The sequence below is a fragment of the Psammomys obesus genome, unplaced genomic scaffold (assembly GCF_907164565.1).
Source record: "Psammomys obesus unplaced genomic scaffold, mPsaObe1.curated_primary_1811, whole genome shotgun sequence".
Taxonomy (NCBI): domain Eukaryota; kingdom Metazoa; phylum Chordata; class Mammalia; order Rodentia; family Muridae; genus Psammomys; species Psammomys obesus.
Window position 1 is genome coordinate 20,426,831 of NW_026585797.1, and position 25,693 is coordinate 20,452,523.

Consider the following 25,693-nt stretch of genomic DNA (forward strand, 5'->3'; position numbering starts at 1 on the left):
ACACACACACACACACACACACACACACACACACACACACACACACAGTGTTTGAGATTGGGTAGGGTGGAGGCTTGGAGTTTTAATTTTGGCTTTAATCATTTTTCCAGAAGCTGAACTTTTGGAATAGTGCTGGAAAATCAGAATTTAATATTGGAAAGCAATATAATAATACAGTTTTGTTTAAGTAAGTTTTTATTGTTCTTAAACACCCAGATTTCTTTCTTTCTTTCTTTCTTTCTTTCTTTCTTTCTTTCTTTCTTTTTTTTTTTTTAGTTTTTCAAAACAGGGTTTCTCTGTGTAGCCATGATTGTCCTGGACTCTCTTTGTAGACCAGGATAGCCTCGAACTCATAGAAATCATCCTGCCTTTGCCTCCCTGTGTGCCGGTGTTAAGGGTGTGCACCACAGTACCTGGCTGATACTTAAAATTTCTATAGATTTTGGGTTTAATGTGTGAAATTGTGGTGAAATGTGTCTCGGTGCTTGGTGATATCGCTAACAATGTTTCTTTAGTAAAGAAGAAAGCTGGAAGTAAAACAGACCCATAAACATTGGACTTTCTGTGTCAATCATTGTATAACTAGTTGGAGTCAAAATAAGTAATCACTCTCTCTTGGGTCTGGGTGATTGTGTTCCAAATGTCCAGAGTGTATGCCATTGTGACGCTGCTGATTCTGTGACTCAGAGTTCTCACAGAGCAGTCTTCTTGTCTTGTGCCTTCTGTTTTAACACTGCCTTGTTCCTGTTTCTCTGCTCAGTTCCTCTCGCTATTCCATCTCACCCTTTCCATCACCTTGCCGCCAGATTGAAAGTGGGAAAGTTTCTAAACTATTATCTTGTGGTTTTCCTTTTGTAGTATAAGCTATAGCCATGACTACTGAAGTTGGCTCTGCATCTGAAGTGAAGAAGGACTCTGACCAGGCAGGAGCAGATGTACCCAAGCAGAAAGCAAAAGAGGCAGAGGATGAGCAGAATCCGTTACCTGAGCCAGAGGAGGAGAAAGGTTCCCAGCCAGCTCCTGCAGTGGAAAGCCAACACAGTCCCCACCGCCGGAAAAGAGAGAAGAAGCCATCTGAGAGCAGGGGCATCTCTCGGTTCATACCCCCTTGGCTGAAGAAGCAGAAGTCTTATAACTTGGTAGTAGCCAAAGACGGAGGAGATAAAAAGGAGCCTACCCAAGCTGATGTGGAAGAACAGGTCTTGGAAAAGGAGGATTCGCTTCCCAAGGAAGAGAATCGGGCCAAGGGTGATGCAGAAGAGATGGCTCAGAGAAAGCACCTTGAGGTCAAGGTGGAGGTCAGGGAAGAAAAGCCTTCCTTGAAAAGCAGTGCTGAGACCCAGGTAAGTGGGAGAAGACTAGGAACGAGTGTGCAGTCTCACAGGGAAAGGGGTTGCCTTGCTTTCCACCATTTCCCATTTCTGTATCGAGATACAACCTCAGCCTGATGTATCTTGAGTCCAGAACCGATTCTTGCACCTCAGTCTTCCTGTGAGTCTTTTTAAACAAAACCACCACCTCAGCAACAGAAGGCATGCAACCCTCTCAGCCCTCTCAGAAGCACCTGGTCTGGTAAGGCTGAGCAGGCAGTCAGACCTCTCACCTCTTCTGTTAAGCTAATGCCCTTTTATCTATCTTTTCTTTAGTCAAGTAAGTAGTGTTAAGAGCGAACAGTGGATTGTGTGTGTTTTGTTTGCCTGTGGAAGCCTAGGTTTTGCTGTGACTTGAGGTTTTAGAAATTTTGTTATTTCAGTGCTTTTAAAAGTATAGCTGGCTGCTGGAATATAGTTTCTTTTATTCATTTAATGCCTAAATCAGTAACCTAGCAAAATAAAGAATGAGAAAATACCCTTTCTTACGTCATGTTTGAATCTTACAAAGCTTGTTTAAAGTTATTAGATTGAAAACCATAATTCTCATAAAAGATCCTCCTGGGGCCTGCGGATGTGGCTGGAGCACTTGCCACCACATTCAAAGTCCTGGGTACGGTACTGGTGCTGCAGAGAAAGGTAGATTGTGATCACTTTTTTCTTGTTGATGTTGTCTTCTACAAGTCGGTTAATGTGGATGTATTTATTTATTCGAGCAGCCTGCTGAAGAAGTAAGGAGAGACAAAGAGGAAGAGAAGATACAGGAGGCGCAGGAAGAGACGCAGGAAGGAGAGGCGGCAAAGAGGGAGACCAAGGAGGTGCAGACAAGTGAGCTGAAAGCAGAGGTGGCCTCTCAGAAAACTACTAAGAAGACCAAGACTGTCCTGGCCAAAGTGACCCTCCTAGATGGCACCGAATACAGCTGTGACCTGGAGGTGAGGCAAGGACTGAGCAGACGGTCTGTTGATGGGCAGGTTGCAAGCAGCGTGCTCTGCTGGTTGCATGGCACTGTGAATGTCTCATTTTACCAAGTTCCTCTGGGCCAATTTATTGCAGTTTTGTTTTTAAAACATTAACAGCCATGAATGAAGAAAGAGGTTCATTGTTCCCATTTCAAACAGCACTACTCCACTCTGGGGCAAGCAGGGATGAAGTTCCGCTGTGTGCATTCACTCTTGCATGGATTATGTCTGTTCTGAAGCTTTGACTGTTACCTCTATCGGATATCATGAGAAGTGATGGTTGTAAGTTGGTTTTTAGACTAAGGAAGTTTCAGCAGTAAGTCCTTATTCTGCGTAAGAGAATGCTAGAAACCTAGGTCATTACTTTTGTATCGTTTGGTAAAAAAATGCCCATGATTTGTAAGATGGGCAGTTGCCCTCACTGCCATTGACGGTCAGTGTAGTCTCTCAGAGCACCAGCTCTTCAGGGCTCTGTGCTAGCCTTTCTTTCAGTGACTCTTACTCACATGACGCACACTGATGGTTAATGTCACTGACCTGTGTTGAAGTACTTTGAGTGGATGGTCATGTATCAGGTGAGACTCCATTCTCAGCGTCACAGAGGGAGGGGAACCGTCAGGTGGTACAAGCGCCAAGCCTGCCGCTGTGGCACCTTGGCACTAGAGCTCGTGACCCGCAGACCTGTGGGACCTGCAGACATTCCACAGGTGATCTGTCTTTCTTACTCACTTTAAATGCAGACTAAGCTTTCCTAAGTCTGCTAGTAAAAAATTATGCCAAATCCCTGGTGCTTTTTTTTTTTTTTTTTTTTTTTTTTGAGACAGTTTCTTTGTGTGTAGCTCTGGCTGTTCTAGAACTTACTCTGGAGACCAGGATGGCCTCCAGCTCACAGATACCCGCCCGCCTCTGCCTCCGCCTCCCAAGTGCTGAGATTAAAGGCGTGTTCCATCACCATACCTTGCACTTGTATTTTAATGGTTTGTTCAGAACAGCTGTGGCTATCTAGTAGAACATCACTTTTATGATATTTGAGTATATTATGCTGCCAGGCAAGGATGCTCAGTGAGAACTTGTAATTATTTTCTCATCTTTGTATAAATAGTCTAGACCTTCCACCCATGCATGTATAATTGTTCTGGCACTTGAGGCATTTCAAAAATAGAGCAACAAAGAATTAAAAATCCCTGTCTTAGTTGGTGTTTTAACAAAATACTTTGAAGAGTAGAGTCCAGAGGTTCTCAACTTGTGGGTCGTGGCTCCTGGGAGGTTTGTGTGGGTCACATATCCTACATCAGGTATTTACATTATGATCCACAACAGTAGCAAAGTAGCAGTGAAATAATTGGATGGTTGGGCCATCACACATGAGGAAGTCTGTTGAAGGATGGCAGCATCGGGAAGGTTGAGAACCCCTGGAATAGACTGAGAGGTACATGATCAAGGAGTTCAGTGTGTTTCCTAGATGGCACCTTTCTGCTGACCGCGCATGTGCTGCAGGGAGTGAAACTGTTCCTGCATGATCGGAGGCAGCTCGAAGCTCCCTTAACGTTGTGTGAGTGTGTACTAAGGTCAGTTGTGAAGGTGGAAGCCTCATGAGTTCTTCAGAGGCTCCACCTTTTAATACCACCACTCTGATGTGGTTAGAGATAGACTCAGCCAGCAAGCCCATGGCTAACATCAGCGTAAACAGAAACAAAAGCATGTCTGCTAAAGTAAAGAACAAAACAAGCATGTCCACTTTCTCCATACCTCTTCAGTATCATACTTGAAGTCTTATCTAGGGCAGTAAGATAACTGAAGGGGAGATCAAGATGCAAACAGGAATGGAAGAAGTCAGTTTCTTTATTTGCTAGAGATATGATTGCATACATAAACTATAGTGAACTCTCTCTTGGACTAGCCACTGGTAGAAATAATGACACAGAAGGTTTTAGTATTTTTAAAGTTTAGGCCTTTTAGCTTGGGCAGTCTCCCAGCTGACCATCTCACTAATCCTGGTACTACTTCCTGCCATGTGGCTAGTTCTGCCTCTTTGCTCCTGTTCATGTCCATCTGCTCACCTCCATGGCCACTAGCAAATCTTCCACATTTTCTTCTTCTCCTGGAGCCTCTCTCCCTTTTGGAAGTTCTACCTTCTACTTTCTGACTAGCTATTGTCAGCAAGTGAGGAAGGATGAATATTTACAAAATAAAACACTGGTGATGAGCCATAGGATCAACAATACAATGATCTGGCTGGTACTCAACTCTCTGCCGGTTTAGCAGTCAAGTGTGGAATATTCAGAGACACACCTTCACACAGTGTACCCCAACAATAAATGACCCTAAAACCCATACCAGGAAACGCAATAGCAGATAAGCACTTCAGCAAAGTATTAGGACACAGAATCAACACTTCTTTTCTTTTTCTTTATAGTTTTCTTGCAAATTTACATTATTTCCCCCAAAAACCAACAACTAAGTTTTGTTTTCTATTTCTTTTTATTTTCCCCACCCAGTTTCTGTGTTTTTGTAATTGCTCAAGTTTAATACTTAGTAATAATAGTTTTTGGCTCTTAATCATATCTTTTAATGTTTTTCATCTCACAGTTTATTTTGACTTTGGAATTTTCACAGGTAAGATTTAAAGTTTCAGTGTGTGAGTACACACATGGATGTGCTGTGGGAAGATGATTGTCTTTTTTCGGATCCCAGCTTCTTGTTACACTATGCTCAGAATGTGCTCTAGAATGGATCCTGCTGCATTTAAGACTCACTTAAAGCAGGGTATCTAGTCAGCACAGTTCCCTTTGAGATTGGTATGTGTGGCTCTCCTCCTCCTCCTCCTCCTCCTCCTCTTCTTCATATAGAGTTTTAGATCTGTCCTTGATCCGATGAATTACATCTTTTTCGTGTTATACTGTTTGACTGCTTTGACTTTTGATTCTGAAGTGTGTTACAGTGACTCTGTAATGGTCACTTTGGTAATTTGCTTTAGTATTCCTATAAATTTATTATTTTCTAAAAACTTAGGCTAGATTATCAACTGTTCAGAATTGCATATTATTGCATGGTTTTCCTTATTGCTGCATTATACCTTAAATCTGTTTTATTAGATAGTAATATCACTACAGTCGCTTTGGTTAGTAATTGTCTGGTCCTCCTCCTGCCATTTCTTTTAAGATAGAAGAGACTTGTCTTTAAATTAGTCTAGCTTTGAACTAGAGAATCAGCATCCTAGTTTAGATGTGTGTGGCTGTATTCTACCATCTAAGTTTGGGTTATGTCTTTGTTTACTTGCTCCCTCTTTTATTGCTCTTCTCTTGGACTTGTCTGTCTTATAGACAACACTGATGTGAAGTTTGCTCCTGTGTGCTTATTTCCCTCTGTCTTGTTAAACATATCTTTATTAGATCTCCAATCTCATTTTTAGTAATACTGCAAAGCAAGTGTAACTGGTTGTTTTCTATGATTGATTCTGTTGCTTATAGGGAACGAGTTTGTTGTATTTTCCAAAGCAGAGCTGAGATAGTACCAAAGGTGAAAAGCTGCATTGGGGAAACCCGATTCTTGTAATTTTATGAGAGTATTAATTTCTAGCTTTTCTTTAATGTGCATTGTTTAACATGCTCTTTTAAGAACACACTTTTGAGGCCAGTAGATCTTAAGCCAGAATTATAGCAGTTGTGTTGAGTGAATGTCTAATTCTTTTCAGGTACAAAAGCAAAACGGAATTGGGTAGACACTCCTGGTGCTATCCTGCAGTAGAGGTCCTGTACCCGCAGCCTGCTTGAGCTCTGAGAAGGGATTTAAACCTGAACATAGGGTAATTCATCTCATCCTAGCAGAAGCTGGAGTAGTGCAGAGGTTAGGCACTGTTTTCCTTCTGTAATTAATGTCTCTTTCATCTAAGTTTTCTTCTCACCGTGGTTCTCTGGTTGCGTGGTCACATGAATCTGGCTCTGTGTCTCCGCAGAGCTGCTCTGTCTGCTCTCAGGAGTGGAGCACGTGCTGCTGGGGGGCCTGGCTGGCTGCATGCTTCCTGCCTGATGCTGGACTGATGCTGCTCATCTGCGTTTCTGCAGATCCACCCGGAACTTAGTGTCTGGGTGTTGTTTGAGGAAGTATGTGTGGGAAACTGTAGCTATTCATGAACTTTTGAGCATTTGAGAAAGGCACTTACATACTTTTTTTTTTTTTTTTTTTTTTTTTGGCTTGGGAGAACTGTCAGTAAAAGTTATCTTTCTTTCATGGTTTTTTATTTGTCTATGTACTTGTGTCTAATGTTCAGCCTTCCTTAGGTTATATGACATTAAAGAGGGCCTAATGATTTTCATTTAGGGCACTCACAGTCATAGAGGGGAGCCATTAGCAAACTGCCCACTAGCTAGGTATGGTGGCACATGCCTTTCATCCCAGGAAGAGGCAAGCAGATCTCTGAGTTTGAGGCAGGCCTGGTCTACAGAGTGAGTGAGTTTTAGCACAGCCAGGGGTACACAGAGAAACCCTATCTTGAAAAAACAAACAACAACAAAAAAACCCCACACAAACAGACACAAAGGAAATCGGCCACTACAGGAAGTCATGAGAAGATGGTCATAGATTCACAGGGTCTTTATAGAATAGAGTGAGGTTTTGGAAGACTTGAGATACATATAAGATTAAAACTGACCCCCAGAGCAAAGGAGCTAAGAATAATGGGTCTATCAAAACCAAGATGCCACCTACAATTTGAAACTGTTAGCTGTGTTGTTTCGGTTGAGGGGTGGGGTGTTAAACCTCACTGCTCTGGTTAGTTACACATTGATCGTCTATGCAGGTGACAGTTTTATATAATTTGTTTAAAACATTGGGTCGGCAAATTCCTGTTTGTATTATCTATCTTTTTGTCAATAAAGGACCCACCTTTAGCTATGTGATGCTATACAGTATTCAATGTCTTTCATGTTAGGAAACATAATTCTGCAAGATTTTTTTTTTGTCCTATGTAAATGTCATGTCTGCTACTCAGATCTCTCTACATAGATAGAATTACCATTCAGGATATGTGTAATGCATTCATATACATACTATATATTATATATTAGTTTACTAGTTTATAAATGTATATAATGTGGATATTTCTAAACTTGTCAGCATCCACTCTTTACACATACAAAGACTTTTTTTTTTTTGGACATGGGCTTAGCTAGGGCTTAGTAAGTTACCAAGGATGGCCTTGAATGCCTGAGCTGAAGATGTTCTTCTTCTTCAGCCTTCCCCAGTGGCTGGGACTGTGGACAGACGTGTGACTTCCCCTTACTTTTTTGGGCTTCCTGTTTCAAAATTTTTTTTTCTCTAGGGAACCCTTGAACCTGTTCCTTCTGCTCCAGAGTCTCAGGAACTAGATAAAGACAACTGCCGAGTAAACTGGTTTTCAAACACTTGGGTCGCCTTTGAAGTTGGTGTTCTTTCGAGAAAGGAGAGGCAGGTTAAGATTGATAGATAAAAGAGTGCCACACCCTTGTGCTGGCCTCCCAGCAGCTGAGGTGACAAGCAAAGATCCAACAGCAGTGCTGCGCTCTAGAGATGGCTCTAGTTAAGCTTTGTTTAAACATCCCGTGGGAACGGCCGGCCTGTCCTGCTGTCTCCGGCTGATGATGTAATAGCTTATTGCTATGGCATGCATTTCCTTTATCTAAAGCCTAGTACATTTTCCTGTCTCTGTTTCAGATTATTACCTACCTTTTCTTCATTGTCCATGAAAATTGCTATTTATATTTTATTCTAATCTGTCATCATCTGTTGGTAAATTGAATTACACACATATGTATTTTAAATCTTACTTTTGGGGATTATTATTATTACTGTTATTATTATTACTGTTATTTTTTGAGAAAGAGTCTCAGTGTCTGTAGCCCTGGCTAGCCTTGAACTCTCAGTGCAGAGCAGCTTTCAGAGCTCTTCCTGCCTCTGCTCCTGAGTGCTGCCATAGCCAAGGAGGAGTGTTTTAGTTTTAAATGAAGGCCATGCCAGCTTTTCTCTCATTCGGTTATTTAAGTGATGTATGATGACCTAGCTTGGTGCCAGAGCGTAAGTTGTAAACTTTAGGGTCATGGATTCTGCATGCTGGCCCCAGACATTTGGTTAGGACTCCTGTGACACCACCATAGAAGTCATTTCATACTTGGTGTGCTAAAACAGCGGGCTCTTTCCTCTAAGGAAAAATAGAGTAAGGTTTATTTGAAGTCACGGGTAGAGCCAGGAGATTTATGTTTACTTTTCTGTTGATTGGTTGTATGTCTTGAGCAAATGACTTCCTGCCCTTTCTTCTAATCTCAGATTGCAAAGTAAGAATGAAAGTATTTGCTTCCTTTATTTCTAGGATTGAGCTGGACTTTCTCGAGCTTCTCTGTATGTATTTTAAAGTTGGGAAGGAAGTGTGGAATTTCGGGAGGCTTTGGAAGTGTGAGTACATGTGCATTCTCAGTAAAGCCTTACATTTTCCTCCCGCATCTGCAAGTTTGCCCACGTGTTGACTTTGAGAATGGAAGGCATTGTTTTAGCCCACACAGGAATGTCACAACCATTTTTCTTAGTAATGAATAAGGCGGTCAGAATGCAGGCTCTGAGCAGCTGTGTTCTGGTAACAGTGTTCATCAGAAAGCAGATGTGTCAAGGGCCCCAGGCCTTCTCTGTACTGCTTTTGAGTTTCAAAAATCCAAGTTGGTATCCTTGCTTTTTCCTGTGGTGTGTGTTTGTATCTACTTTTGCCTCCCCAGGTTTGTTTTCAGTCTACAGTTGTGACCCTTATAGGTAGAACAGTTAAGTGATTTCAGTTATCTACATACTTTTGGAGGATCTAGAAGTTGTGATACTCTAGAAAATCCCACATAGGAGGGTGGGGGTGGGCTGTGTGTATTTGGAGTTGGGAATAACTTCAGTGCAAATTAAAAATTCCAGTGACTAGATCCAAATATAATGTCTCTGATCAACTTTCCATTTAATTTTTTTTAATTTTATTTTTTCTTATCAGTTACTTAATTTTTTAATATATATATATATGTAGTTTCAGGTGATAATTGTGTCCAAGGACTTGATTTTTTAAAGTGGGAAAAGGGTGCCATGGGAACAATAGAGGTTTTCAGTCCCTCTTGAAGAAGTCAGAGAACTTAGAGTCTTGGGAGCTGGCCTAGACCACGAAGCTACTTCGTAGCTGGTCACTCAGGGCTGTGACGTGTGACCCCAGGCTCTCTTCCTTTCCCTGACATGCAAAACGATCTCCCCCTGCACAGCCCTGAGTTGTCTGCTTGCTGTCACGTTTTTGGTCATGTAACCTGTCTTGTGTTCCTCAGCTACCTGGTTCCTCTCTGGTCTGCAATGTCTGGCTCATATCTAGCTCTCAGTCTTGTCTCGTCCTCTGAGCTTATTTATGCTGTCACTGTGTTTGTTCATCGTGCACTGCCTTGTAAGACTCTCCTGTGTTGTTGAACAGGTGCCAAGTGCTTGTCAGTTTGGTAAAAATGCTTTTATCACTTCTTTACCCGAAACTTTCCCTATGGAGTGTTAATGTAACACTTTGCCTAAGTCAGTTCTAGAAAGTAATTATTTCCATTTATTTTGTTGTACATTAAAATGTGTAAAAAATATCGAGACAGGGTTTCTCTGTGTAGTTGGGCTGTCTTGGAACTCCCTCTGCCTCTGTGGACAAGGCTGGCCTTGAACTCAGATCTCTCTGCCTTCCTTTGCCTCTAGAGTGCTGGGACTACAGGGGAGCGCCACCATGCTCTGCTACATTTATACACTTTTTATCCTTTTTTTTCCCTAGGGTATCTTGAGAGCATTTGCTGAATTACGTTTCTAATTTTATTTTTTTCTTTTGTCCCTCACTGCAGCTTTTTAATGCTTAGCAACGGTTGGCTAACTTGTAGAAATTCTTCAAGGCTTTAATGAATGAAAACAATTCATTATATTTTAACAAAAGGTTGTTAAAGTCCAGAGGTGAACCCCCAGGAATGGGCAGCCTGGAGGGAAATGTGGGAGTCTTCCCTTTTCTTGATGTAGTAAACTGCCCACCGGCTTGGGCTTGCCAAGGTAAATGTCAACAATGTCTTACTCTGACTTCTTTTCTTAATAATGTCTTCTCTTGAAAGGATGGCTTTTAATTTTGAGTAGTCATGAAATTTTATAATATCCTTTCTACTTTTTGTTTTAAAATAGGATTATTTTTTTTTCCTCTGAATCAGTGGCATTTTGAAAGCAATAAACTTGCAATTTGAAAGAAACTTGTAGCTGTGGGTACCTGCCATTCACTGCTTATCTCACCGATCCTTTCTCCCAGAGAGTCCTTGGCAGTTACCACTCAGTAGCTCTGCGTTGTACTACCTGTTGGTAGTAAGTGAAAAAAAATAGAAAAGGAGGACATGGCAGCTCCTAGGTATGGTAGAGAAGCTTTATTATAGATGTGAGGGAGAGCATAGCCAGTAGGGGAGTTTTCCAGCCATGCCCTGTAACTAACTGGTAGAGACTGAAGGATTCTGGGAGAAGTTGGAGGCCAGCTCCACCTTGATATGTTAAACAGGTATCTCAGTCAGCCATTTATCCCAGGGTTGGAACCTGACTGAAAGCAGAGCAGGAACTAGAAGAACTATTTAAGTTATGATGGGAAAGCTGAAGTTCAGAATAAAATTGGTAAAAGTCTGCATAGGTATGTTTTTCTCATCATTAATGGAGGAATTAAGCAAATTTAAATTTGAAAAAACCTAGATATCCCTCAACGAAAGAGTGGATAAAGAAACTGTGTTCCATTTTCACAATGAACTACTACTCAGCCATTAAAAACAAGGAAAGCATGAAATTTGCAGACAAATGGAAAGAACTAGAAAAGATCATCCTGAGTGAGGTAAAACAGACCCATAAAGATACACATGTTGAATATTCACTTATAAGTGGGTTTTAGTCGTATAGTACAGGATAGGCAAACTACAATGCACAGACCCCAACAAGATAAGCCCGATGGGCATCTTAGGCTTCATGCAGGCCCAGTAGTGAGTCCCATCAGGGGAGTGGGCTGTATCTCTGACATGGACTATGTTTCCTGCTTTTTGGTCACTTCCTCCTGATGGGATTTCCCTACCAGGACACAGGGGAGGAAGACAACTCAGTCCTCATGTGAATAAATGAACTAGGGTGTCTGGGTAGGGGTCTCTCCTATCTTAAGGAACTGTGGGATGGGGGACCCAGGAGGAGAAGAGGAGGGAGGGGTGTATGACTGAGATGTAAATTGCATTAATTAATTTGAAAATTTTAAATTCTTGAGCTGAGACTATCAAACAAACACCAACACCACCAACAAAAACCCAGATTTTTGTCAAGGTTTAAAGATGAAATGGTGTGATGTAATCTTCCATGAAATAGCAAAGTGTGTTAGAAAGATATGCTTCCTTTTAAATTATGTAAAAGAAAAGGTATGTTAAGATACCTTAGTGCTAACCCTGCTACCTAATACCGTACACTGTCAGCTTTGTTCACTGGTTTTATGGGGCCAGTGTTGCCATTTCTCAGCATTCTTCTCTTGGCTGGCTTTAACTATGACGACTTGGATCATTCAAAGTCAGTGACTATATTACTACTGTACATCAAGGATAAGCTCGCTCTCCACTATGGTAATCCTACTGAGAGGTGCTTCCCTTTCCTGCAAGGAAAGAAATACAGACTCCACCCCCTAACTTTGGGGTCTATTTTCTGAAGTTTCGCTGTGAATTTCATTGTCTTCTGGTACACGCATGGGGCAGGTATGTGTGTGTGGTGGTGGCAGCTGAGAGAGAATGTGTGTATGCATTCTCATACATAGCTACCAAAATATATGTAATAGTTTTTCTAGGGATTAGAGCTGATTCTGTGTTTACCATTCTAAATCTTAGTTTATATAAAAAATTTTTCTATAATGAGTATGTTTTATCACTGGATTAAAATAAGCTTGTGGAATCTTTGAGTATCACATGTACTAAAGTTAGTTTTTGAAATTATTATCTCTTAAGACTTTTAATTAGTTCTGGCAGTCTTATGACTTCTATTTTGACACTATTGGTGACACTATTTTCTTAAAGATTTTATAAGTGTTGATGTTCTTTTATTATTTCTTCATGCAAGAAAGAAATATTTTATTTTACATACATATTTAATTGGATAAAATGGAGGTTTTGTCAGAGGAGATAGAAGGATAGAAATGCTATTCTGTTTAAAATAATTTTTTTTTTTTAAGACTCTGATTGTTCCTAGTTTTGGCTCCCAAAACCTCCCCAAATGCCCAGAGCCACACAATATAAAATCCTTCCTGTAGAATAGCCTAGTATTCATAAGCAGCAAATGTCATTCTCATGTGTGCTCTAACTCAACCTAGAATCTATAATTCCGTGTTGATGCAGTGGCAATATTACTACACTGGTCGCTTTGAGAACGACAACAATGGGGAAAAGTCCACCTGTGTTCAGTCAGATGTAATTTTTTTCTCTCTCCCCAAATAGAACATTTCTAGAGGCATCCCCACTGGGAAGAATTTTTGAGTATTTGAAATAACCTTTTCAAAGTTAGTTTTTATCAATCATCAGGAAACCATAAATGACATATTTACCTGTAGAATTATGTTCTGATTATATGCAGAAAGGTTAGTGGCTCTGGTTTCTTTTTGCCAGAAGTTGAATGAACTTTGGAAACAGATTTGTGGACAGGTGACTCATTTGTAGGGAAAGAATTCCAACCATCACGACTGTAGGTCGTGAGGGGCCCCTTTCCTCCTGCATATGGCTTTACTGATTTCCTCTGCCCCGCAACAGTGCATGGCTTCTGTTGGCTCTGTGCACACCTTTGTTCCTTGGCCTTTTATATTTGCACAGTGTAGTTTGGAGCAAGTGCAGAATGCGTAGCTCTCAGGCAGTGATGTATGGATTGCATTGTGCACTTCCCAACACTGGCTTCTTGGCACACAATGGGGCACTGTGGAGGGGCCTACATGAGACAGTGGTGCTGTGTGGTGCCCCTGCGATCTGCTGGGTAAGCAACAGCCCGAATTCCTCCAAGTTGTGAGGCCTCCAGAAATGTCATATTTTGGCTTCAGTAATGAATGCCACAAATAACAGCACAGATACAGGAGACTTTGCTCAGTGTCTCACATTTCAGTCTGCTTTTCTTCAGCTGGGATTTGCCTTTTTTTTGAGAAACTTCTCATAAGCTACTCTGCTAGTCCTTGAGCAAAATATTTTGGAAAACTCATCTAAATTATTTTATTTTTTTCCATCTCCTTTGCATATCTCTAATATATTATGCAGCCTCTACCAAAACAAATAAATAAAACCAAAAAAGATCTGGGTTGATGAGATGGCTCAACCAATACAGTGTAAGCAGGAAGACTCCCTCGCATCCACTTACAAGGCCCTTGTGGAGGCAGCCTGCCAGACAGGGCTGCGAAACAGGCAGAGGATCCCTTGGACGTGCTGGCCGCCAGGTTAGCCGAGCCAGGGAGCTTCAGATTCAGTCAGAGACCTCATCTTCAACAACAAGAAAGATGAGGAAGACACCCAGAGTTGAGCCCTGGCGTGCACTTACGCGCACCCCTCCCACCGCAGGCACACGCACCTTTTTCATGTACGCTTATGCGCGTAAACTTATACAGGACAGGCCCCTCCGTACAGAGGCATAAAATGTCTGAGTGCCACCGGGAAAGTAGAGCGGTTCTCTCCCCGTGCCTCTCGGCCTATGAGAGGCATATGGGGGAAGTAGACTGTTAGCTTGTTGGAATTTGATATAAAAACTAAAATTTCTTTTTTAAAATGTGTCTGGCTAGTTTTATGAACTTTTTTTGTGACAGTACTCGGGCTTGAACCTAGAACCTCGTGTGTGCTAGACAAGGTCTGCCACTGAGGTGGTATAGATGTGGGTGTGGCCTGCTGTCAGGACAGATGCAGAGCCCTTTGCTGTGTAGTTCTCCAAAGGCTTCCAGAGATGCTCTCGTTGACTAAGGAAAAGTTGTGTAGGTTTGTGGCCGACTTCTCCCAAAGTCTTTTTGGCAGTGTGTGTTTGCTTCAGTTCTTCGGATGTCTGTGGGCTGATAGTCATGAATGAGGACCACCCAGGAAACTGCCTGTCAGCCAGAAAGACTGAATTCTAGACTCAATGCTGCCAGGGTTTTGGCCTGCATTAATACCATGAGCCATTCTGTCCAATAATGTCCTACTGGTTTTTAATTCAGTGAAGTTCTGCTGCAGGAGGCATTGAGGCAAGATACACTTTTCCTAAACCCAGGGACTGAAATTCCTAAGTATGGAAGAGAGGGAAAGAGTGGGTGTGAGAGATAGAACATAAAGTTCTTAAGGATGAAAGTCTAAATATTGGGAGATTGGAATAGTTTTGACAGGAGACAAAAATTGAGAGATTTGTTTAGAAGCAGAAGCAGAGTTTTGACCCTTGGAAATAAGTAGAAAGGGCTGGAGAAATGCTCAGTGGGAACCTGTTGCCAAGCCTGGACCGCCTCAGCTCAGTCTACAGAGCCCACTCCTTCAAGCTGTTCTTGGATCTCTTTGTGTGCTTTGTGGTGCACACAAAAACCCATACAAATAAATGTTTTTCTCTTAAAAAAAATCAAGATAAATGATTTGAGGCTCCTCTTTTTCTGGGACAGTTCCCTCCATATTTATACACGTGTGTATACATATGCATGCAGTTTTTTAATTTTGAAAAAATAAATATATCATTTTCTCACTTCCATTTTCTTCCTGTAGTACCTTCCATTTCCCTTCCAGTACCCTTCCTAAGGGTGAGCCCTTGATTGGCCATCCAAGTGGACTGAAGTCATTTCTGCACAAGCAGCACATAAGCGGACCTGGAAGGATGCGCACACGAACTGCTATTTTTGTTACAAGCTGTAAAGCAGATGTCTTTCATTTTGCTTGGCTGGCCAATATTCATTTGTTGTTCTTTCGTCAGACAGAGCTGTAATTGTTTATAAGAAAACAAAACTTGTGGCTGGACATAGTTTTGCATGCCTATGGTCCAGCACTCAGGAAGCTGGGGCAAGAGGATTTCAAATTTGAGGCTAGCCTGGCCTGCATTCTAATATTCTAGCCCAGACAAAGAAAAAAATGTCTACCCAGAGAGAAGGTGTAAGTGTTACAGTTACAGACATTCCTCATTAATTCTTTAAAGGAGATTCAGAAAAGCAGACAGGAAAACTGAGTCGTTTCAACTTCCTGTAACTTCAAAAGAGGTTGAATTAAGTAACTGAAGCTTTTGAATCATATTTAACACCAAGTTATGTATTTATTTATTTTTAGAACAGCTCACAAAGATCCTGTAAGGCCTTCTGTGAATGCATGATATACCTCAGATATTTTATTAAAAATGTTACACACCTAATTTGTCTTCTTACCATCTTCTAGTGCTGATCAGTAAGGCATTGTTTTTCTTTCTATTCATTTTCTGTCCTCCAACTGAATAAAAATTTCTAGACTGTTTGTATTTCATTCATCATTGTTGCTCTGCTGTCTCAGCGCAGGAACCAACACCTGCTATTGCAGTGTCAGTGTATTCAGCCGTCCAGCTTGGCAAGCCCTGCAGTCATCTGCACAGGGACAGTACCTAGCATCATCATGAATGCCTGTCTGTTATCAGATGGCTCCCTTTACATCCTGCTATATATCCTGCAGTGTCTCTGAGCAGAAATTCACTGTTTTACAGGCTTACTAAACACCACAAGTGAAAAACAAGACCTCAAATATCTGTATTCTCCACTTTTAAAAATCATTTCATCCTTTAAAATTCACATGCAATGTCATATTCTTGAAGCTGTGTGTTTTCATAGACACAGTTACTGGTCCTTAGTGTTCCTGTAGCTCTCGGGGTGAAGAGATTATAATTGGAAGTTTAGGAAACAGCTGTGTGTAGTCATTGGCTGGTAAAATGCCTGTGTCTTAGAGGGGCATGGAAGCCTGATTGGAGGAGAGGCTTGATCATGGAGACAGTAATCTTGGTAATTATGAGATCTGGGCTTTAGTCCCAGCAGCTGGGAGTAGATCTCTGCTGGCTTGACCCAGACACAAGTCTCATTAACTTGATTTACGGAGATCTGTTAGATAGTTATTGTCTGCAGTTACATATAGGAGACTGTGTGCTTTTCCCATTGTCACACTGTCTAGTAACAGGACCGATGTTCCTGAAATGCTGAAATGATGCTGAACAACTGTGTCTGACTCAATTTCCTGAGCTGGGCTTGATGTCCTGCTCAGAATAACAACACTGAACTGTGGGGTGCTTTCTGGATGTGTTCATCTTGGTCTTTTAGGATAATAATGTCCGGGAGAGCATGTCTCTGAGATAGAAACTAGTGAATAGGCACGAGCTTACAAAAATTGACTTTACACCAGTGTTAAAATGCTCTATGACACACGTATTATAGACATTGTCTTAGATATTCCCTTTAGATATTCCTAATTTCAAAATCCACAACCAGTAGCTACACGTTTCAGTTTATTTCATGCTTGCCACACCTTGTGGGATGTTTTATTGTCCTCACACAGACCTGAGAAAATTGGTGGGAGGATATTGAATGCCTCCAGTCACAGGTCTTGTTAGAAGTGATGATGTTTCATTAATAAGCATTTCTGTGTTCATCATTTCACTTAGCAACTATAGTACTTAAAAGTCCCTTTGAACAGTGAATGATGAAACATATTAAAAAATAAAAATAATAAAAATAGAATGGCTGCATACCGTGAGTTATATAGATATTATAAATTATCCTTTTAAACTTTAAGGGACAAAATCACCTTAACTTAAACCTCAAGAATAAATTCCTGTAATACAAACTTCTGGAGAAATCGTAAAAGGACAAAACTGGAAAAGAAACCATGAATATGGTTCACACTTGAAGTAAAGCATTATAAAACACATAAATTAATATTGAATAGATTACATTTATTTAATGGATGTATCTGTAATATTTGAACTCACATATAAATTGTTAGAATTTTAAAAGATAAACACTATCAAATCCAGCTAAGGAAAAGTTCAGACTCAGAATCAACGATTTGTCGCAAATTTCAAATTTGGTGAATGCTCTGACCCTATGTTTTTGTTGTTGTTGTTGTTTGTTTGTTTGTTTTAGTTTGTTTTACATTGTATTATTTCACTGGAAGAACCTCTTCAATCATTTTTTCTCTTTTGAATAAATTTTTTTCTTCTTAAAAAAAAAAAAAGAAGTGATGATGTGTTTCGACCTCAGGGTTTCTACATACTGTAAATATGTAAAGAATAGAAATGTGTGTCAACTTAGTAACTTAACTAAATGCCAACTACTGATTGTGAATCCAGTGATAAACATAGCACGTTGCTGATAGTGATATAATTTGTGTGAATTTCTCCTTTCAATTACCACTGACATAATCAATAACCAGATTTTAGAAATGTTGCTGTGAAACATTTACTAGAAGTACTGCATTCTACTCTCCAAGTCAATCAATCGATTAATCTCTCTCTCTCTCTCTCTCTCTCTCTCTCTCTCTCCCCCTCCCTCTCTCTCCCTTCCTCCTTCTCTATCATTCTCTCTCTGTGTGCACATTTGCATGTGTAATTTCTCTGTACTGCATTAATGGGCAGGTGCATGTTTTGATAATGTCCACTGAAATCTGCTTTAATTGGTCCTGTTGTAGTTTTACTGGCCATCTAGTTGTGGCATGTATACATGCCTGTGGGGAGGAGACATGTGTCTGATTGAACTCAGTTGGGACATTCCAAGGTTGTGTGTCTTAATTGGAAATAAGTATGCTTTGTCACTGGTTAAATCACTCGAAAAAGCCATAGAAATATGGCTTCCTGGGGCTTTTAAATCTCTATTAAGTTTCCTAAAGAATGAATGCTATATTCTCTAGAAAATTAGAAATAAAAGGGTAATTTAAATGGAAAAGCGAGTGTTGTACAAATAACTTGGAACAACAGCAACGACAAGAAAACTAAGCCCCAGTGCTGCCAGTGGGAGTTGTGTGAGAGCACATCAGACAGCTCGTAGGGGCCATGGACGCTGTGTGAAGTGAAGGCAGGTTCATAGGGCAGCGTCTTTTAGAATGGGTGCGAGTCATCCTCAGGTTTTGAAGGGAACACTTTGAGCATACGTTTTCACTGTTGTTCGTAGGAATAGATGATAGTCAGCATTTTGTTTTCCTAATCTTGTAAGTATCTGATGAGAGTGGCAGTCATACTTTGCATTGATTGAACATTAGAAAAATAAATGCTTTATATTAACTTGGAATAAATCGATGCTTTGAAAATACTCTTTTATAATTTGTATTAGTATATAAAATAGGTTTTATTATGGCATTGTTCACACAAAATTTGTTTTGTTGTTTCTCTTCTCCCCTGTTATTCGTCCTCTTGCACGCTCCCACCCTTTCTTCGTTTATGTCACATGTGTTCTTCACCCTTTCCTGGTCAACATCTCATTTCCGTTTTGTGATCTGTAAAAAAGTAAGGATGTGCTTTGTTTTTCTGCAGAAACGTGCTAAGGGGCAAGCGTTGTTTGACAGAGTGTGCGAACACCTCAATCTCTTGGAGAAGGACTACTTTGGACTTCTAATTCAGGAAAATCCTGAGCAGAAAGTAAGTGATTTCAACTTTATGTCTACTTTTTTTTTCTTATCCAGTTTAATTTTCAGAGTAATTTTAACTTTTATTTGCACATTTATTATGAGACTGTGGCAAATATTTAAAATGATCATGTGAGAGACTCACTAAAGCTTTTTGGCGTTTTGGGTTCAAATAATGCTTTCTCCCATCATAAGCAGATAGAATGGAAGGGAATGTTTCTTATCTTGAGATTGAAAAAACTGATTTTAAAATTATGAGAAAGCTTTAGCTCTTGAATTCACAGTGGAATCAATTATATAGCGAATTGTTGAGGGGAAAGTAATTCAAAACACATACATTAAATGATTCAATCTTGGGAAAATTGATGCTGTAATGTGAAGATTATCTTTTTAAGTAATATTATCTCAGTCATGTCCTATTTTTGCCTCATGGTGCTAAATACTGAGGCTGGCCAGTAGCTTCATTTTGCCAACATACAGATGAGCAGTCCCCTGGGTAGTTACTGAAAAAGCCTGAAAATAGGGAAGTGGGTACCAGAACTGTTGGGAGAAAGTACATGAGTGCTTGCTTAGAGATGTGGGAAGAAGTATGTGTCTTGCTCAGTGGACATGGGTGGCTTTGTGTGGGAAAGATACTGGTATCCCTGTGGTTGGGCTGCTGTAGGCAAAAGGTAGCTGGACCAGGTGATGCTTGACCAGGCAGTGCTGGACTGGCCCTTGGAGTTGAGCTGCCAAATGACAGGAGTGTGCCGAGATCATGTCTACTCTGAGTTTTTACAGAGCATAGTGTGGTGTGTGATCTGAAGTTTGTACTAATTTTGTAGAACTGAGATTTTCAGTTTGACAGGTAAATTCAGAATGGAAGTATTGACCCTTTCTGGCAGAACCAGGACTAACTTCTAGCCATCAACATTATTAGGAAAAGGGCCTTTCCTCTTATACCGTATTTTGTGAGTATCTATGATTGGTGTGGGTGAGAGATGTTGAGTAAAGGATGGAGGACTGAATTGGTCCAGAGTTGTACTCTACAGAGGAAGCTCATTTAGTATCTTAGATTGTTGCTGTGCACCGACCCCGTGTGAGCATTCTGTTAAGAAGTATAGAGCACTGAGTTATGGAGAAAGAGGTTTCTGTCTATTATCAAGCATTCACATCTCAAGCAGTAGAACACTGTAGCCATTGGAGGAAGCATAGTGCATATTTTGTTATTTGCCCGTACCGTGCCATTGTTTGTATTTACATATCTTAGTAATGAGATAAACACTTTTATTTTAAGGCATGATAATTATATGCAAATTAAGTTTTCTCAGCTTGCTCAGCTTTAACTCCCTGATCTGTAATTTGTGGTTTAATTCTACCTTCAGACTTAAGACAAATTGCATGCTTGCCTGCTGAATAGTATTTTTATTAGACTGTTTAGAGCAGTGTCCTCAGAAGTAATAACACACTTCACTAAACAAGCCAAATGCCTTTTGGAGCAGTGAATTACAAGTTGGTCTTGTAATTTACAAGTTGGTAATGGTTCCAATCATGTGCTTGTCTGTTACTCCTCAAAGCTCCAAAAGAGGAAGTGTTGGGGACTTGGCAACCATATCTTTTTTTTTCCCCTGAGACTGTTTATTGGTGGGTTCATAGGAATGTTTAATTTTTGTAAAATATAAAAACAACTCAGCTTGGTATTAACTCTTTGTTAGTACAGACAAAATAAACAGCACTAGGAAGTTAAGTATTTCCGGAACATTTCTTTTGAATAAGATACTACATAGAAATAGGATTTACTACTTTTTTTATTTTAAACTTTCAATACACATGTCTAGTTCATATCTTACACCTGAACCTCTGATCCATATACTCTGCTGTCTACTGAACACTCCTGGTTTAAAAGCAAACTTGATCTTCCCCTTGAATGGTGCCTGCCCCTGAAGAACAGTTTTGGATTCTTGTTTCTCCTTACCTCTATCAATAGTCAGGTGTCTGTGATCTCAGCCTTACTTAGAAACATTTCATGCATACAGTTTAATCTACAGTCATCGTGAGCTTTCTTCTCAGCAGTGACTCAGAGCAGTTGACAGTAAGTGCTTGCCAGATTTTGCTTCCCAAGTGAGTCTTGCTGGCGTATCTCCCTGCTCATACATAGCATTCCTCATGGCAGTTTCTTTCTCTTATTATGTAAGTGCCTGCCTTTCCTAAAGAGCTCTCTAAATATCTTACTATGAGAGAAGTTCTCCCACCCCAAGGCAGGCCTGTCTTCTATCTTCTTCTATCCCCAGCTCAAAGGAAGTTAGCAGTTTCCTTGTCATAAGCATATTTAGTAAAACCTCACGTGTGTGTGTGTGTGTGTGTTTTCTCCTCTTTACTCTGATTTTATCTGAAAATAGGCTGCTGAAGTCTAGTGAGGGGTAGAGTTTTGTGATGACAGAGTCCCAGGGTTTGGTTGTGGAAGGGGATGGCCAAAGTCTGGGAGCTTAAGATTGTTAAAACAGATACTACGGTAGGGAGCAGGCTGGGAGTACAGCTCAGAGGTGGACAGTTCAGCCTCTTCACCTCTGAGATATGTAAGGCTAGACATGGTGGGTTCACCGCAGCCTGCTCATTGACAGGAAGGTGCCAGTGCTGAAAAAGCAGAGCAGCGTTCCCTATTTAGTTTTTCTTAGGAAACGTCGCAGGAACACACTTGTGAAAGGGGATGGACACTTGCTGGCATGTAGTCTTTAACTGTAGAATGTCAAGAGCAGACAAAGAAGCATCCTTTGTGAGCCTCAAGGGACATGAACATGCAAGTGTAGCTGACTATTAAATTACATGTTTATGTGACTTTAACATTCACATTGCATAGCTTTTTGGATACCTTAGTGTTTATATATAATAAATACGTATAGACAAAATCCAGTTCTTAAATACATGTATGGCTGTGTGTAGTCTCTTTTTCTTCTCCTCCCCCCAGAAATCGTGAAACTGTCATCTGAACTTAGGTTCGTCATTCCTCCTTTGAAGTTCTTGAGGTTTCCACTGTGGATGTGGGGGTGTGTCTTTCTGTGTTGTGTATATGCCAAGCTCAACCACTTTGCTAGATCCCCAGCTCTGTGTTTCTTTCTCGTGCAAAGTATTATATGTTTTTAAAGAAGTCTCAGGTACTTACTTCAGCCTTTTGTAAAGTGGAATTCAGGCAGAGCTATAAATATTTTGCATAACAACTTGTCATCAGGGAAAAATCTCTACTGTCTTTGGTTAGTTGTTGTGACTCTGAGTTGGATGCCTCTCAGTTTATAGTGATTATGCTTTCAAACTTTTCAGTGTCCATTGAAAAGTCTCTTTTAAACCTTGCTATAAAAAATATTAAAAGTACATAGAATTAAGCAGCAGCATGTTATTCTTTGATACAGAATTATAAGTCTAAGTAGTTTTGGTATTCATGTTTAAATGAATTAATCATTAAAGATACTGAACTTTGTTTACAGAGAAAAGTCTTGAACTTCTGTTGTTAATAGAGTTAGGCATTTGGCCCAGGCATTATAAGTCGTTTTGCTACCAACCATATTGCAAGAAGTGCTTGTTAGAAGAAGCATAGTTGATAGGCAAGCTCGCTTTACGAAGATTAAAGCAGTTGTCTAATAGCCAGACCACACTTCCCCAGAAGCAGAACAAAAGCTCATAGTAAACCCTTTGCACATATAAACCAACTTTAAGCGAGATTCTATATTCAGTTCATCTAAACTTTATAACCTTCCATTCTCCAGATGGGTAGTAAGTGTCACTGTGACAGCAGCATTTCGGCAGACTGCCGTTGGACAGTGGAATGTGGTTCAGTGCGTATAGTGCACAGCAGTCTGCTTCAGCACCGTGTATTCTGTAGAAGAGTGGAGACTTAAGACTAGCTTCATCCTTCCAACATTTGCTACAACAAGATGACTTTAGTTGACTTTGTTAAATTCTCGACCCAGCTCACCCAGGGCTTCCCAGGACAAATGAAGACACAGGCAGACTGGTTTGGGGTGAGGGGTTCAGACTCTGGAATCTTAAGATCCAGCCTGAAGAGTCATGTGAGACTATAGAGTGGAAGGTTTTTGTTTTAGTTGCGTAGGTGTTGTGATTTCTGTTTTCATGTTGAAGAAATTGAAACTTCATGGGGACAAGTCATAGAATTGGTGCTAGGACTGCTAAGCCCAGAGTTTGCATCTGTGGCTGGAGTAGCCACTTCTCTAACATTGTAAGGACACACCCTCTGTTTCCCTAGGGGATAGCGTGTGTTTACGCTTGTGGATATCTGTCAACTTGCCACCATCTTTGATCTTATTATCTCCTTTATTCACTGACGCCAGTCTTCATTTCTTCCGTCTTGTGCTTTATCTTGTCCTTTCCTAAGTGTCAACCCAGAGAAGTTGCTTTATTTTGTTTCATTTTTTTTGTTTGGCAAGTATGCTGGGACACAGATTATGCTTTCCCAGCACTTGGAAAAGTGAGGAGGATTGGGAGAGCCAAGAACAACCTGACTGGGTGGTGAGACCCTGTCTTAAGAGTCAGAATCAAGGAGCGCAAGTAGTTTATGCTTATGTGTAAATGATAATCCAGAGACTATATTGCTCCATGGTCTCTGCTTCCCCAACCTGCAAGTGCAAGCCATATAAACATTAAACACTTCCCACCCCCAAGTTGCTTTTTCTTTTTCTTTTTTTCTCTTCTCCTTCCTTCCTTCCTTCCTTCCTTCCTTCCTTCCTTCCTTCTTTCCTTCCTCTCTCTCTCTCTCTTTTTTTTTTCTTTCACAGAAAAGCAGACTAGAGCAGATCTGACATAAGATGCTGCAACAGCCTTCTACTGTCTTGGCAGTCAGTGTTGTGGAAAGTGGCCTAAGAGTGACTATCTCAGTTTAGTTTGCCAACTTGTCACTCATGAATGTCTAGATCTGTAGAGCCTCCTTCCCTGACTATGATCAGGTATTGGAGGAATTAGTGCTAAGGATGGAAAGTGTGACAGCTGGTACCTATGGTTAGTCTGCGGGGTTACAGAAGATGTCTTCCATCGTTTTTTCCTGGAACACAGATGCCTTTGGCTTCTCTTTAGTAGTGTGTGCCTATCCTTAAGGAAACTGGAATTTGGCGGGGTCTGTCTGCGAGACCAGCAGAGCCCCCTTTCTGTCTTTTTTGTGCCCATGATGTAAGGGTTCTTGTTTGAGTTTGTACCAGTTGTCTGATTCTGTCTCTTTGTGTGACTTTTACTGTCTTGGTTTCACATGTCAACCTCCTCCACATCTCCAGCCCCAGTCCAGCCTGAACTAGGAGCTGAATGCTGTGCTTTTCCTGTTCTTATGCAGTAATCAGAGCTGCCCATTTGTGAGCCAGCTGTGTAGGACAACAGCTGCAGGCTGAGGACTCTGAATGCTACACTTTTTTTTTTTTTTTCTGAGTGGAAAATAGAGCTGCTTCCTAACATGGCACTGGAAGGACCATTTCAGGGACTCACTGGCTCTCACATTAGTGCATGCAGCTGGGACATCAGTGAGATTGGACCATGCTCCGGTGGCTCTGCAGAGAGAGCTTGGACTGTGATCAGTATTAGTACAGGGACACTCCTGCCTTGTTAGTTGTGTCTGGATCCCTGTGGCCAGAGTTCTTGTGAGTGGTAGTCAGATCTGAGGGCTGCTTTCCAAGGAGGCTGCTGTCAGTGCTTCTTAGTGGTGTGTCAGGGTCTGTTGTACCATTTCATAGACTGACAGGCACTTGTCTCTGAGGGAACAACAGACATTTTGTTCTTTCTGTGTGGGAATAAACCTGTGTTTAAATATAGGTGTTATGATGCATTACTATCAGATTTACTTGCTATAAAGGCAATTGTTAGATCAGTGTGTTGTTTCTCAGAAAATGCACTTGTTCTGCATTACAAAAGGGAATGGACTTCCTATGACTTAACAATAGGGTGGAAAACACAAAGTACAAATTTTGATAATTTGTGGGAAGTGTTTGCTTTAGTTTGAAAACTTTACTGTCTTTATGTGGCTCAGGTTTTGTTGGTCCCCCCCCTTCCTTTCTCCCTCCATCCCTCCCTTCTTCCTTTCCTCTCTCCCTCCTTCCCTCTGTCTCTCCCTTCCTCCTTCCTTCCTTCCTTCCTTCCTTCCTTCCTTCCTTCCTTCCTTCCTTCCTTCCTTCCTTCCTTCCTTCCTTCCTTCCTTCCCTTTGCTTTAAAACATAATGGTTTTTTGTTTTCTTTTGTTTTTGGTTATCTCTCTCAAAGGATAGAAATGAGAGGCAAATGGAAGGATGTTTCAGAATTTTGTTTTCTAAATTCAAATGAGAGAGGAAAGAAAAGAAAGGAAGGGACAATTTTTTCTCAAGATCAGAAAGGAAAATACTGTCTGTAATCTGACACGTTAGCTCTCTCCTTGGTATGGAGGAGTTACAGTGACTGGAGGCTGAAGGGTGTGAAGAAGTTGCCTTCCGGGGTTGAAGTGACTGTTTTGGATCAAGGCAGATGTACTTTTGAGCCAGCAGTTTCCAACTCACATTTTATTCTTAAGATAAACTATGAATGATTTACTATTTTAATGTCTGAGGGGTGATTTGTGAATCATTTTTTGTAATAAAAATTATATATAGATGAATTATAGCTAACCGCTACCATATTAAAGATATTTAACATTTTATCACATACACTTACACCCACTCACACATGTGCACTCAATTACAAACACACACACACACACACACACACACACACACACACACACACACACACACACACACGCATGCGCCCAGTAGAATGCTAACAGGTGAAAGCTGCT

The 25,693-nt window shown here is 40.7% G+C and overlaps 1 protein-coding gene across 8 annotated transcripts in view; it reads left to right on the forward strand.

Annotated features, from left to right (window-relative positions):
* Epb41l2 (erythrocyte membrane protein band 4.1 like 2) overlaps positions 1 to 25,693 on the forward strand; it is a 154,174-nt gene that overhangs the window by 75,804 nt on the left and 52,677 nt on the right. For all 8 annotated transcript variants that reach the window (XM_055599308.1, XM_055599309.1, XM_055599310.1 and 5 more), the window contains exons 2-4: positions 859 to 1,343; positions 2,090 to 2,305; positions 18,830 to 18,934. In XM_055599308.1, coding sequence (XP_055455283.1) covers positions 873 to 1,343; positions 2,090 to 2,305; positions 18,830 to 18,934 — 792 coding nt within the window. In that variant the 5' untranslated portion in view covers positions 859 to 872. The remainder of the gene's footprint in view (positions 1 to 858; positions 1,344 to 2,089; positions 2,306 to 18,829; positions 18,935 to 25,693) is intronic.